We start from the raw sequence: 13,280 nt of genomic DNA, 5'->3' as shown, positions 1-13,280 counted from the left end.
TTTCCTCTTGAGCGATACCGGTAAGCTGCTAGTCATAATCTGCGAGTGCTTGCCAAATGCGCTCCATCCCAATCTTATTCTTCTTGTTATTTCCTTTTCATGATCCGGATCTGCGGTTACTACCTGTCCTAAGTAGACATATTCGCCTACTACTTCCAGTATTTCGCTACCTAATGTAAACTGCTGTTCCTTCCCGAGGCTGTTGAACATTACCTTAGTCTTCTGCATATTGAATTTCAAGCCTACCTTTCTGCTTTTCCTGTCTAGTTCATCAATCCTTATTTGCAGTTCATCCCCCGAGTTGCTTAGCAAGGCAATGTCATCAGCAAATCGCAGATTATTGATGTATTCTCAATCTACCCTTATCCCTAACTGCTCCCCTTCCAAGTCTCTGAATACTTCCTCTAAACAAGCTGTGAATAGTACTGGGGAGATTGCGTCTCCTTGCCTAACACCTTTCTGTATGGGAATTTTGTTACTTTATTTATGCAGAACTATGGTTGCTGTGCAGCCACTGTATATATCTTCCAGCACTTTCACGTACGGCTCGTCTACCCCCTGATTTCGCAATGCCTGCGTCACCTAATAAGGCGGAAACTTGGGCGAGTTGGAAAGCATTTGAACTCATCTTTTCTAGCGCTTCTATAACACACAAGGGACATTAGATGAAGGAGGAATCATATGAACAGGACAGACGCTAGTCTTCAACTGTCATTTATTGAAGCAACATGTCATATATACGATCTCAAAGTGCACATCACACATGCGTAGTGAGGGTGCCACGCTTAACGTACGATAGCTCTTTATCAGATAAATATACAGATGGAGTGTTGACACAGTTTTGGCCTTCTTTATTTATACATTGGGCTTCGACAATTTCCCTTTCTGGTTGAGCCTTATTGGTTGCTAGTAGGCGCGTGTTCGAAGGATCGGTGTGCAGGGTACGGGGTTTGGGTCGCCGGAGTGTTTTTTGATGAGACACCGCTTGCAGTGATCAGCGAGATTCCCCCCAGCTGATATCGATCCCGCAGCCAAACGATGCTCTCTCATCCTTTCATTTAAGCATCGACCTGACTGTCCAATATAAACCTTGCCACACGTGAGCGGGATTTCGTACACGACACTGACTTTGCACGGGACGAACTGCGTTTGGTGCTTTTAAGCACAAATCGGCTGTCTTGCCGCACCGTTCACAAGAGGGCACAGCCGCACAAGCTTTCTTGGGGCAGTCCATACAAGATCGATGCCGCACTTTTTTGTTAACTTTTTTAAACGGTGCGACACGTTGTGCACATAGGGCATAGCCACAAGTCGAGTACGCCGATGGGGATCTTCACGGTTTTGTCGCCGTCCGATTCTGACTTCTTTCAGTAGCTTTTCAGCCACAGATGTAATGGTTTCTTCAGGAAACCCAGCGTTCTTTAGGCGAAGGTTTTGCAATGCCCCGCTTTCAGGGATGCAATGTTGACAAGACTTGATGAGAGCAGCGCCGGACTATACCCACTGCAGTGCGAAGGCCTCAACGATTTCCGTCCAAATAAACCGGTCCTGTGCTAGCTGCAAACTCTTGACACCTGCGAACTTCTTAACCTGACCCACTCACCTAACTTAATGCCGCCCCCTGTTGCACTTTCCTTCCCTTGGAATCCAATTTGTTACCCTAAGCGACCATCGGTTATCCTCTCTTTGAGCCTTGCCCAGTAATGGGTAGCGAATGCCAAATGGAAAATTCCGAAAATATTAAGAAGCAAGAAGTGCAGCGGTGGAGTAGCGGCAGAACAACCGCCTCGCATGCAAGAGGACCGGGGTTCAAATCCCGGTGCCGCGCAATTCTCCACAAGATTAAAAAAAAAATCCGCGTGTCGATGGCATTGCATAAACAGGTTTCGGGTGCGACCTGATGCCAGTGACCACCTCCGGCAACGAACTCCCTCGCCAGAACAGAAGTTGGCCACCCTGATGCAGTAATTGGCCGCAACCTCTCATGATAAGCTTCATAAAACACCGGCCCTCAGTCACCAGCGGCTGCGGAACAACTGACCACGGCGGTGGTCAGACCTGTGACGCAGCAGGGGGTGCTAAGAACTTCTGGCTCCGCTGGACAGGCCGCCATTGGAAACTGACCCAGGCAAAGTTTCACGTAGAACCCTAGCTAGTGAAGCTAGTTTAGCAGTGCTGTTAGAGGAACTAGAAGGTTTGAAATGAGATGTCATAGGGCATAGTGACGCTAGGAGGCCGAATGAGGCATACACTGCACTGAAGGATGGGCATGTACTGTGTTATCGAGGCTTACCAGAGAGGCGACAGCTAGGAGTAGGTTTTCTTGTCAATATGTATATAGCGGGTAATATAGATGAATTCCATAGTATTAATGAGAGGGTGGCAGTCATCGTATTTAGGCCTAATTAGCGGTATAAACTGAAGGTGCACCTACATGTAGTTATGATGACCAGACAGTTGAAAGCTTCTACGAAGATGTAGAATCGGCAATGCGAAAAGTAAACACGCAGTATACAGTACTAATGGGCGACTTCAATGCCAAGGTAGGGAAAAAGCAGGCAGGAGACCAGGCAGTAGGTGACTATGGCATTTGTTCTAAGAATAGCAGGAGGGAGTTACTAGTTCAGTTTGCAGAGTGCAATAACTAGAGTATCGTGAATACCTTCTTCATCAAACGGAAGAACCGGAAATCGACATGGAAAAGTCCGAACGGGGACACTAAAAATGAAATTCGCCTCATAATGTGTTCAACCCACGCCATTGTGCAAGATGTAGAGGTTATCGGGAAAGTGCGATGCAGTGACTACAGGATGGTGAAGTCCCGAATTAGCCTAAATCTGAATAAGGAACGAAACAGATTAGTAAGAAAGAAACCCATCAACGAATTAGCGGTGAAGGGGAGGGCAGAAGAATTCAAGATCTCGCTGCAGAATAGATATTCAGCTCTAACCGAGGATGGCGATATTACCCTAGAAGCAATGAACAATAATTTCAGAGATATCATTACTGAGTGTGCGGTAGAAGTAGGCGGTAGGATAGTTAGAGAGGATACTGGTAAGCTGTCTAAGTTGACGAAAGATTTGATTAAGAAACGCCAGAGTATGAAAACTTCCAATCCAACAGACCAGATCGAATTGGCCGAGATATCAAAGCTAATCAATAAGCGCAAGGTGGCCGATATAAGGAAGTATAACATGGAGAAAATTGAGCATGCTGTAAAGAACGGGGGAAGCCCTAAAGCGGTACAGAAGAAATTGGGCATAGGCAAAAACCAGATGTATGCGATAAGGGACAAGGCGGGCAACGTCATCACTAATATGGAAAAGATAGTCAAAGTAGCCGAGGAGTTCTATACAGATCTCTACAGTAGCCAATGTAGTCAGGACCGTAACGAGATTGGCGGCAGGGTAAAACAGTCAAACGTTCCACCAGTGACGAAGGACCAGGTCAAGAAAGCATTAGAAACTATGAAAAGCGGGAAATCAGCTGGAAAGGATCAGATAACTACAGATTTGCTGATGGATGGGGGGGATATCGTGCTATAAAAACTGGCCACCCTGTATAGGCAGTGCCTGGTGTCATCGATGGTACCGGAATCATGGAAAAATGCAAACATTATCCTCATTCATAAGAAAGGGGACTCTAAGGACCTTAAAATTACAGCCCAATCAACTTACTGTCTGTTACGCATAAGGTATTTACTAAGGTAATCGCTAACAGAATCAGGACAACCTTAGACTGCAATGGTTGGTTTGGTTTGTGGGGTTTAACGTCCCAAAGCAACTCAGGCTATGAGAGACGCCGCAGTGGAGGACTCCGGAAATTTCGACCACTTGGGGTTCTTTAACGTGCACTGACATCGCACAGCACACGGGCGCCTTGCTTTTCGCCTGCATCTAAAAGCTGCCGCCGAGGCCGGGATTCGATCCCGCGTCCTTGGGAACAGTAGTCGAGCGCCGTAACCACTGCGCCACCCTGGCGGGGTCCTTAGACTGCAATCAAGCAAAGGATCAAGCAGGTTTTCGGAAACGGTACTCCACTATCGATCATATCCATACCATCAATCAGGTGATTGGAAAATGCTCGGAATTAACCAGCCCTTATACATAGCATTATTTGATTACGAAAAAGCATTTGACTGAGTTGAAACATCGGCGGAGATGCAGGCATTGTGAAATCAGGGGTTAGACGAGCCGTACGGGAAAGTGCTGAAAAACATATATAGTGGCTGCACAGCAACCATAATTCAGCATAAGGAAAGTAACAAAATTCCCATAAAGAAAGGTGTTAGGCAATGAGACACAATCTCCCTAGTACTAATCACAGCTTGTTTAGAGGAAGTATTCAGAGACTTGGAATGGGAGCAGTTAGGGATAAGGGTAGATGGAGAATACCTCAGTAATCTACGATATGCTGATGACATTGCCTTGCTAAGCAACTCGGGGGATGAACTGCAAATAATGATTGAGGACCTGGACAGGAAAAGTAGAAAGGTAGGCTTGAAAATCAATATGCGGAAGACTAAGGTTATGTTCAACAGCCTCGGGAAGGAACAGCAGTTTACATTAGGTAGCGAAGTACTGGAAGTAGTAGGCGATTATGTCTACTTAGGACAGGTAGTAACCGCAGATCTGGACCATGAAAAATATATAACAAGAAGAATAAGATTGGGATAGAGCGCGTTTGGCAAGCACTTTCAGATTATGACTAGCAGCTTACCGGTATCGCTCAACAGTGAAGTGTACAACAGTTGCATCTTACCTGTACTCACCTATGGGGCTGAGACGTGGAGGCTAACCAAGAGAGTTGTACTTAAGTTGAGGCCAACCCAGAGGGCTATGGAACGAAAAATGGTAGGGGTAACATTAAGAGATAGGAAGCGTGCAGAGTGGGTCAGAGAAATAACTCAAGTTACCGACATTCTAGTGGAAATTAAGAAGAAATGGGCATGGGCAGGACATGTAGTGCGAAGAGAGGATACCCGATGGTCGCTTAGGGTAACAAACTGGATTCCAAGGGAAGGAAAGCGTAGCAGGGGCGGCAGAAAGTTAGGTGGGCAGATGAAGTTAGCGGGGGTCAAGTGGATGCAGCTAGCACAGAGCCGGGGTCGAGAAATATGGGAGAGGCCTTCGCCCTGCAGTGGGTATAGTCAGGCTGATGATGATAATGATGATGATGATGATGACGAGAAAATCTATAAAATGGTTAAAGCGGCATGGGCACTGTAGCGGCAGCGTGCAGTTCAGCTTGGGAAGAAAGTGCGCGTGTGCGAATGCCAGCCGATCATAAAAGCGGTGTTGAAACAAGTATCACCATTCACTCCAATGCCCTTGTTTTTCAGACGGCAAGTGCTGCCTCGATCCGGCCCTTCAGTTGGTTAGCGTTGATGTGGGCCTTGATTACAGCAGTCTTCTGAACGTGTGCGCGCCTCCTCGAATATCCAAGAAGATCAGGCTAACGATGAGTCACATAATAAATATGTGTCATACATGTATGTTTTATATGTTGGTAATAATTATTCAGTGTTAAAGCTGAAAATGCTTCCCGAATTCTATGATCTGTTATCAAGGTGGCTAGTTTCCACGAACGGCCAGAAAGCAGTGACACGCATTGTTCAAGCGTTTATTTTATGAGACATCTTATAACGTTTCTAAGAAAATATCCTACCACAAACGCTTTATAGACGTTTTTCGTTGCCAATTTTTGTGACGTCTTTCGGTCTGGCGCAAGGCACCTGCATACACGCTTGGATTCATTTGAACACATTTCTGAGGCGTCTGTTTAGTGGGCCGTCCGGCCTGCTTACCGGGTTGTCCACATTCCAGCGAGTGGGTTGACGAGTAGTTCGACGAAGGCCTTCGAGGCCAGCACCATTCCAAGTGACTGCGTCCCGTTCGACCCACGGCGAAGCAGCTCCTCCGGCAGGATTGGCACTGCGCCGAAACAAATTTTCTAGGTGTTCTGCTCTCTGAAGGCGTGATCCGAAAAGAAAGGGGCTGAGGGCGAAGACCTTGATCCATCGAAAGCGTTGTGAACAATATTATAAAGATTCTTTTAGAACTTGTTTCACTGCTGCTTGAAACAATGCTTGGCTGGGATGAGAGCGCGCCAAACTGGTGGTAAATTGATCCCTCGGAACAAAGACTAGTGCCACAGAACGACATCCGCACACCTCCTTTACAGCGAGAGCTATCTTTTCGTAACTTGTGATATCAAATTGTCATCCTTCTTAAGGTGGGAGAGCGGGTGGTCGCGAGAAGGAATAGTGCGCGCAGATTTTTTCTCAAGCGATTGCCCCAACAACAATAGCGTTCGTAAAATTATTAGACATCTGATGACAGGCAGTTGCTGTTTCAAAGCACCATCTGTTGCAGCATCGAAGCGAAACGAGGGCTGACAACGCCCAGCCAGCACTTCCTGGACGCCGGGGGGCATTACGCCACCACGTGGAGCGCATCTCTAGCAAGAAAATGTAGCTTCTATGGTTACTATTAGGCTTGTGTGTGATGCCGTTTTTTTTTTACTTGACTTCGCCATGCATCCTACAAGGTCAACCTGTCCGGCCGCTAGACCTTCGAAAAGGTGGTGATGATCTCGACCTGATTAAGTGTAGGAGTCCACTTTTCTTTGGTTTACGCCCAAAAGTATACTGCGATTTGCTTTCCCTAAAACTTACAAAATACGCCGAAAAAGGCGGTGTTAAAGGGGCTATCGCGGAAGCTTGAGCTTCCCCCTTACTCAAAGCCGTGCATGCTTAACACAGCTTGCACTTGTATCACTAGGCTCAAGCCATGTTTAAACCCGCGCATTTTTTTTTTCTACACAGAATTACGAACATATCCGGCTATTTCTTGATACCCTACGACTTCTGTATGTGTGGATTCGACTGCATTCAACTTCAGACTTGCTCTGTGCGTATTCCAGAAAGCAAAATCGGCTCCACAATTCTCTAAATACTGTTCAATACTTTTGTCATCTCTTGCATTACCACCACTGCGCGCGCCAAAGTGATATCCCGGTTATACGCTCCGTGCACCGCCTGTAGGGGTGCCACTGAAAGCCACCTACCGGCGGCTGCGGAAAGCACACGCGGGGCACAGCCCCGGCTGTCTCATTGAGCAAAGTTCGCACATGTGATCTGGCGCTTGTGCGGGTGCGTGGCGATTATTTACATAGCGACAGCATCCGCAAATGAATTGAATTGTTCGAATTCGGACTTCTGTTCAAAGTAGCTAGAAGTCGGACTTTCATCCGAAGTGGGATGACCCGACCCGCGTTCACGCAAAATGCTTGCCGCAGACAATCGTCACCAAGACCGCCTACGCCGTAAAGCTTATCATGAGCCCCATCACTCTTTTTGCACTTTAATATGAATACCCACGTTTTCACTGTGTTTGGAGAAAAACCTGACTCCAGTTTGTTTTCCTGGAATGCAAAATGGTACTGTTTCGCGCGCCTGATCAAGCGGCCGTTGAGAGGGGAGAAGAACAGGCGCTTTGACGACACGCTCCTGTACAGGCAAACATGCTGGACTAATCGGAAATAATTTGTGCAATCTTAATTTAATTCGACACAATTGTAACACACCGTTGAAACATCGAGAGCGCACTGTTTGTAGCTCAAACCAGGACTATTTTAAGCAGCGTTAGTTTTTGTTGCGACTGCTCCCCTTCCCCCTTCCGCACGTTGTCTCCTTTCGAGATCCACTAGATACTGCAGGGGAGAATTCCGCTTCGCTAAGCCTTCACCATTGCGGACGAAAGTCGCACACGGCATCACGATTGTGGCTTTATCTATTACTGCTTTTGAATGTAAGCTTAAGAAGCGAGTGCGGCAACCTCGGCTGCTCAGAGGTACCTTCTTACGTTGTCATGTCCTATCACCAAAAGCTAGTGGCTTACCGCAATTTTTCGAGATGCCTACGCGTGTAGCTTGTACATATCCCAAGTCGCTCTTGGTATGAAACAAGAAGACAGCTGTAGTACACTCTGTAATTGATTGACCTCTTCATCTTACATGCTAAAGTTTGCATTTCAAATGCATGCTTTTCTTTTTTTTTTTTTTGCTGCTGTTGTTAAAAGGCTTAACAGGTGAAAAGCTTCGTGTGACAATTTTCTGCCATGTAATTACTTAACTTGAAGTACACATGTTGAACTAAAACCTGGAAAACCCCCAAAAATAATTGTACACTTTTTTCTCATTAGATGTTCTTCCTGCAGACCATCTGTAAGCTGTTGAATACAGTAGGTAGGTATGCTGGGTTCTTCGGGTCATTTTACCAGTCGTCATTAACGAACTGCTGGCTGCAGACAGCTGTTTTGTCAGCTCCCACGAACTCCCATCTTTACTAAATTTGAAAGCAAAGCAAACGTGCGTCCAGCCTGCTGCAAGAGCTATCATTTACGAAGTGAGCCCCGGCGAATAAAATATCACAACTTTCAAATAAATTTCCAGCCAGGAGCTTCCAATTCAAATAGATAATGGAAGGTTAATTAGGGACGTTTGATGCAACAGATGTTTGGTTTGGGCTAGTTGGTAGCAGTTTCTTGAAGACGTAGCGCAAAAAAGACGGGGACAACTAACACGGATGTAGACAGGACAGGCGCTGACAACTTTATTTTCGAGGAAAACCGCAGCACAATTTATGTCAAAACTCACGTGACACTCACGGGGCCTTATACTACGACCAAATACAGTTTAACAAAGGGCGGCCGACCCGGAAAAATCATAAAAGAAACAAGGGGGGCCGGAAAGCATTATCAACAGATTATATAAAACTCATTGTGAACTTATTACAACATCGTGGCCAAGGGATGGTGCCAAAGAACCCAACAACGAGCGAGCCTAAAAGGGCCCAAAACAAGGGAAGTAAAAGTAGAGTCATAGGTCAAAACCAGAAAAAAACGTGCGAGGCAAAAGCAGAGTCAAAACTAAAAACAGATGAAACACTCCTGAGTGATTTTAGTTTTTACTCTGCTTTTGCTTCCCACGGATCGTCTGATTTTGCTTATGACTCCGCTTTTGCTTCGCACGTTTCTTATGTCTTTAGTTTTTTACTCTGCTTTTGCTTCGCGCGTTTGGTCTGTTTGTAGTTCATGACTCTGTTTTTGCTTCGCACAGACTGTCCGCTTTTAGATTTGACTCCGCTTTTGCTTCGCACGTTTCGTCTGTCTTTAATTTTTGACTCTGCTTTTGCTTCGCACGTTTTATCTGTTTTTAGTTGTGACTCTGCTTTTGCTTCGCACGTTTTATCTGTTTTTAGTTTTGACTCTGCTTTTGCCTCGCACGTTTTTTTCTGGTTTTGACCTATGACTCTACTTTTACTTCCCTTGTTTTGGGCCCTTTTAGGCTCGCTCGTTGTTGGGTTCTTTGGCACCATCCCTTGGCCACGATGTTGTAATAAGTTCACAGTGAGTTTTATATAATCTGTTGATAATGCTTTCCGGCCCCCCTTGTTTCTTTTATGATTTTTCCGGGTCGGCCGCCCTTTGTTAAACTGTATTTGGTCGTAGTATAAGGCCCCATGAGTGTCACGTGAGTTTTGACATAAATTGTGCTGCGGTTTTCCTCGAAAATAAAGTTGTCAGCGCCTGTCCTGTCTACATCCGTGTTAGTTGTCCCCGTCTTTTTTGCGCTATGTCTTCAAGAATTAGGGACGACTTAAGTAAAAGTCCCAGTTGGGACATTGAGTTAGCACCAACCATCGCAACGTGTGGCAGTGTTTCAACTTCATGCCTATTAGAAACAACATTATTGCACAAATAAGAGAGCTGCAGCATGCTCATTCGGCAAGTGCACGTACCTACCTAATGATATTCTATAACTGAAAACATAAGGGTCAGTTGTGCAAAATTCTTAATAGGGGTGAACGAATAGTACTTTTTCCAAACCGAATCGAATACCAATAGTACACTCTTGCTATCAAATCGAATACGAATAACGTAGCTAAAAACCGAACGAATACGAATCGAATACTCTGCAAGTTATGCTCATATCATTTGTACGTTAATTACGAAACATAAAAAGTCTCTGAAATTCAATTCTATTCAAAATGCTGTTAGATATATAGTTCACAACAATGCACAGCTACGTCAACCTTGACTACATGTGAGATCAAGTCTAAATCTTTAAAAACAGAGTGCACAGTGCCATAAGGAAAAGAAATTAGCGCTCAGTAAAGTCAAGTAGAGTTGGCAGGGGTTAATAAGATTACTAGATGACGCTTGGCTAGAACTACAGCCTGGCATTACTAGAACACACAAGTAGAAATTGAGTACTGTCAACATGGCATCAGTCGAAGAAACATATACCAAGACAAGACTTTCTCAGACTAGCCATCCAAAATTTTAAGTATTCTTGTCTAGATTAAGACACTAGCACTACTGGGAAATCCCACAGAAAATGTGGATACAAGACTAGACTAATCTTTGAGTTATTACTTAAGCAATTATTTACTAGGAATGAAACTTGTCGCAACAGTTATGAGAAACGACCATTCACAAAGATAAAATTTGATAACGCAAATGGTGGGACATTTGATGTAGTGTAGATGCAGTGAAACAAAGCGCATCTAAAAGGTCTGAATGAGTATACGACACGACAACGGCGGCCTTGCCGTGATGATGTCACCTCAAGTACCTTTGTTTGTGCAGGTTTGCGCATCGCTCCTGATCCTTGTCTCCGACACACCGACAGTTATAAAGGCCGTCGGACAGCAGAAATCTTATTCCCAAGTTGCGATCAACGAAACGCTGTGGCGGCTTACTGGATTTATCGCCGACGCCTCTCGCCGTGCACCAAGTATGGCCGATCATCGCCTCGTGGAAAACGTCCTCTGCGCACCTTCGATGAGCACAGTGACGTCACACCACCGACATACGTAACGGAGCCTGCCGGCTATAAATCTGCTGCCCCGACCAACGTTCACCAGTGGACACGGCGGCCCTACCGTAATGATGTCACCTCAAGTACCTTTGTTTGTGCAGGTTTGCGCATCGCTCCTGATCCTTGTCTCCGACACACCGACAGTTATAAAGGCCGTCGGACAGCAGAAATCTTATTCCCAAGTTGCGATCAACGAAACGCTGTGACGGCCTCCTGGATTTATCGCCGACGCCTCTCGCCGTGCACCAAGTATGGCCGATAATCGCCTCGTGGAAAACGTCCTCTGCGCACCTTCGATGAGCACAGTGACGTCACACCACCGACATACGTAACGGAGCCTGCCGGCTATAAATCTGCTGCCCCGACCAACGTTCACCAGTGGACACGGCGGCCCTGCCGTGATGTCACCTCAAGTACCTTTGTTTGTGCAGGTTAGTGCAAAAAGATACGGTTTTCGTAGCGCGCACCTCTGTCTAGTTGTGCTGCCGTGTCCACAAGCACTGCTTGATTGTTTCAATGACTATCTTTCATTGGTATGCATACTGCTGAAGCTTTGAGGGGATGTAGAGGAAAACCCTGGGCCTGTTTCAGAAGCTATCCTAAATGAAATTCTCAAAACTCAAAAAGAAATATTGGCCACAGTTACTGTAATTCAAGAAAAACAAACATCATCTGAGGCAGACATAGTAAAAATGGAAATAAGACTCGATTCCATCGAAGAGAAGCTCGTGGTTCTAGAGGAGTCCTAAATAAGGCTATCTAATATTGAGACTACTATGAGTGATTGCCAGGCGGAAATTGCTGCACTAGCTAAAACACTTCATGACTTGGAAAATCTGTCCTGGTGGAACGATCTGATTATAAGAGGTATACTGAAAGAAGAAAATGAAAACGAAGAAGCATTGCTGAGGAAAGTAAACGACGAAGTTTTTGAGGTAAAACTCGGAGAGAAGCTAAGTACCATTGAGAGAATGCACCGTCTTGGTAAGCTGTCTCCGGGACAGCATCGCCCAGTTATCCTTAAGATTGGTGATTTTAGGGAAAAAACTAAGATTATGAATAATTGCTACAAGCTTAAAGGAGGGCAAATACGCATTTCAGAGGACTATTCTAAAAGAGTGCATAATATAAGGAAGACCTCTGGAATTCCACTGCAGACGAAAGGAAAAACGGGGCCAAGGTTACGATGGTATTCGATAAGATGAAGGTGAACAAAAGCCTTTACGCCTGGGACGAAACTACGAAACAAAGGTACAAATGTCATACCCATTCTGGGAGTAGCGATTGACGCAGAAAAACAGGATCAAAACCGTTCAAAGTCATAAATGTTAATGCCAGAAGCATATTAAATAAAATTGTCGAATTATTGAGCATAATCATAGAATATGAACCAGACATAGTAGTAGTCACCGAAACGTGGCTGCATACGGATATACTCGACGTTGAAGTTACTCCTCCTTACTATAAAATAGTAATAAAGGACCGAGAAGACAGAGGTGGGGGAGTTGCAATAATTATCAAGGACAGCATAGCATTTTCTGTACTTCCATATGTAAATGGCGTAGAAGCGCTATGGGTCAAAATAAAACTAGATAAACAGTCTTCATCGAGGGTGTATACAGGGCTCCAAATGCTCCGGTAGACGTTTTGGTAAATCTACGAACATTTATGGACTCCTACCTGCCTCACGATAGTAGGACGTTATTACTTGGATATTTCAACCTACCCGGCATTGGCTGGTGTTCGAAATTACCTGGAACGCGAGAAGTGCCTAGTTGTGAGCAGTTACTTGATCTGGCTTTTTGTCATAATTTAGTTCAAGTTGTATCTGATTACACAAAGATATGTCCTACAACATCATCTATACTGGATTTGATTTTTGTTTCTGAACGTATAGAAACTTCTCTCTGTGAATGTGAAATCTTGGATGGCTTGTCCGATCATAGGATGGTTTTGTTATCCTTAAAGGCATCACCAGATTCCACAGGTACTTTGCCCAAAAAACGTTTCTTTAATTTTCATGACGCTGATGATGCTGCCGTGATTGACTGCCTCGATTATTCATATGAAGATTTTGTGCAGCTGTATGACTCTGATGCTAGTACCAACCAACTACGGGAATTCTTTTCGGAATTAGCAGAGCGATGCCTTAATCAATTTGTTCCTAAGAAATTTAAGAGCACCAATAAAAGGAGTCCCTGGATAACTAGAGACATTCTTCATCTCAAACGAAGAATTAAACGTAAGGCTTCCCCACCCAACCCAAACCCTGAAAATAAACAATGTATTCGCCGCATGAGCCAGGATTTAAAGAGTCAAAAGACAGGTTCTATAATGTGACGCTGACGAAATTTCTTCGCGATTCGCCTGGTAAATTTTCGCGCTATATAAGTCCG

The 13,280-nt window shown here is 45.0% G+C and overlaps 1 protein-coding gene and 1 pseudogene across 1 annotated transcript in view; one reads left to right on the top strand and one right to left on the bottom strand.

The window, feature by feature from the left end:
• Positions 1–5,874, bottom strand: part of LOC146207020 (synaptic vesicular amine transporter-like) — a 34,776-nt gene extending 28,902 nt beyond the window's left edge. The window contains exon 1 of the mRNA XM_084576084.1: positions 5,807–5,874. Within this exon, the coding sequence (XP_084432210.1) occupies positions 5,807–5,874 (68 nt within the window). The remainder of the gene's footprint in view (positions 1–5,806) is intronic.
• A 5,306-nt stretch (positions 5,875–11,180) lies between these two features.
• LOC146207019 (uncharacterized) lies at positions 11,181–12,172 on the top strand (annotated as a pseudogene).
• The last annotated feature ends 1,108 nt before the right edge of the window (positions 12,173–13,280 follow it).

Source organism: Amblyomma maculatum, chromosome 1 (assembly GCF_055883805.1).
Source record: "Amblyomma maculatum isolate TAMU_Amacu chromosome 1, ASM5588380v1, whole genome shotgun sequence".
Lineage (NCBI taxonomy): Eukaryota > Metazoa > Arthropoda > Arachnida > Ixodida > Ixodidae > Amblyomma > Amblyomma maculatum.
The sequence above is the reverse complement of the archived record's forward strand: the minus strand, read 5'-3'. Positions and strand labels throughout refer to the sequence as shown.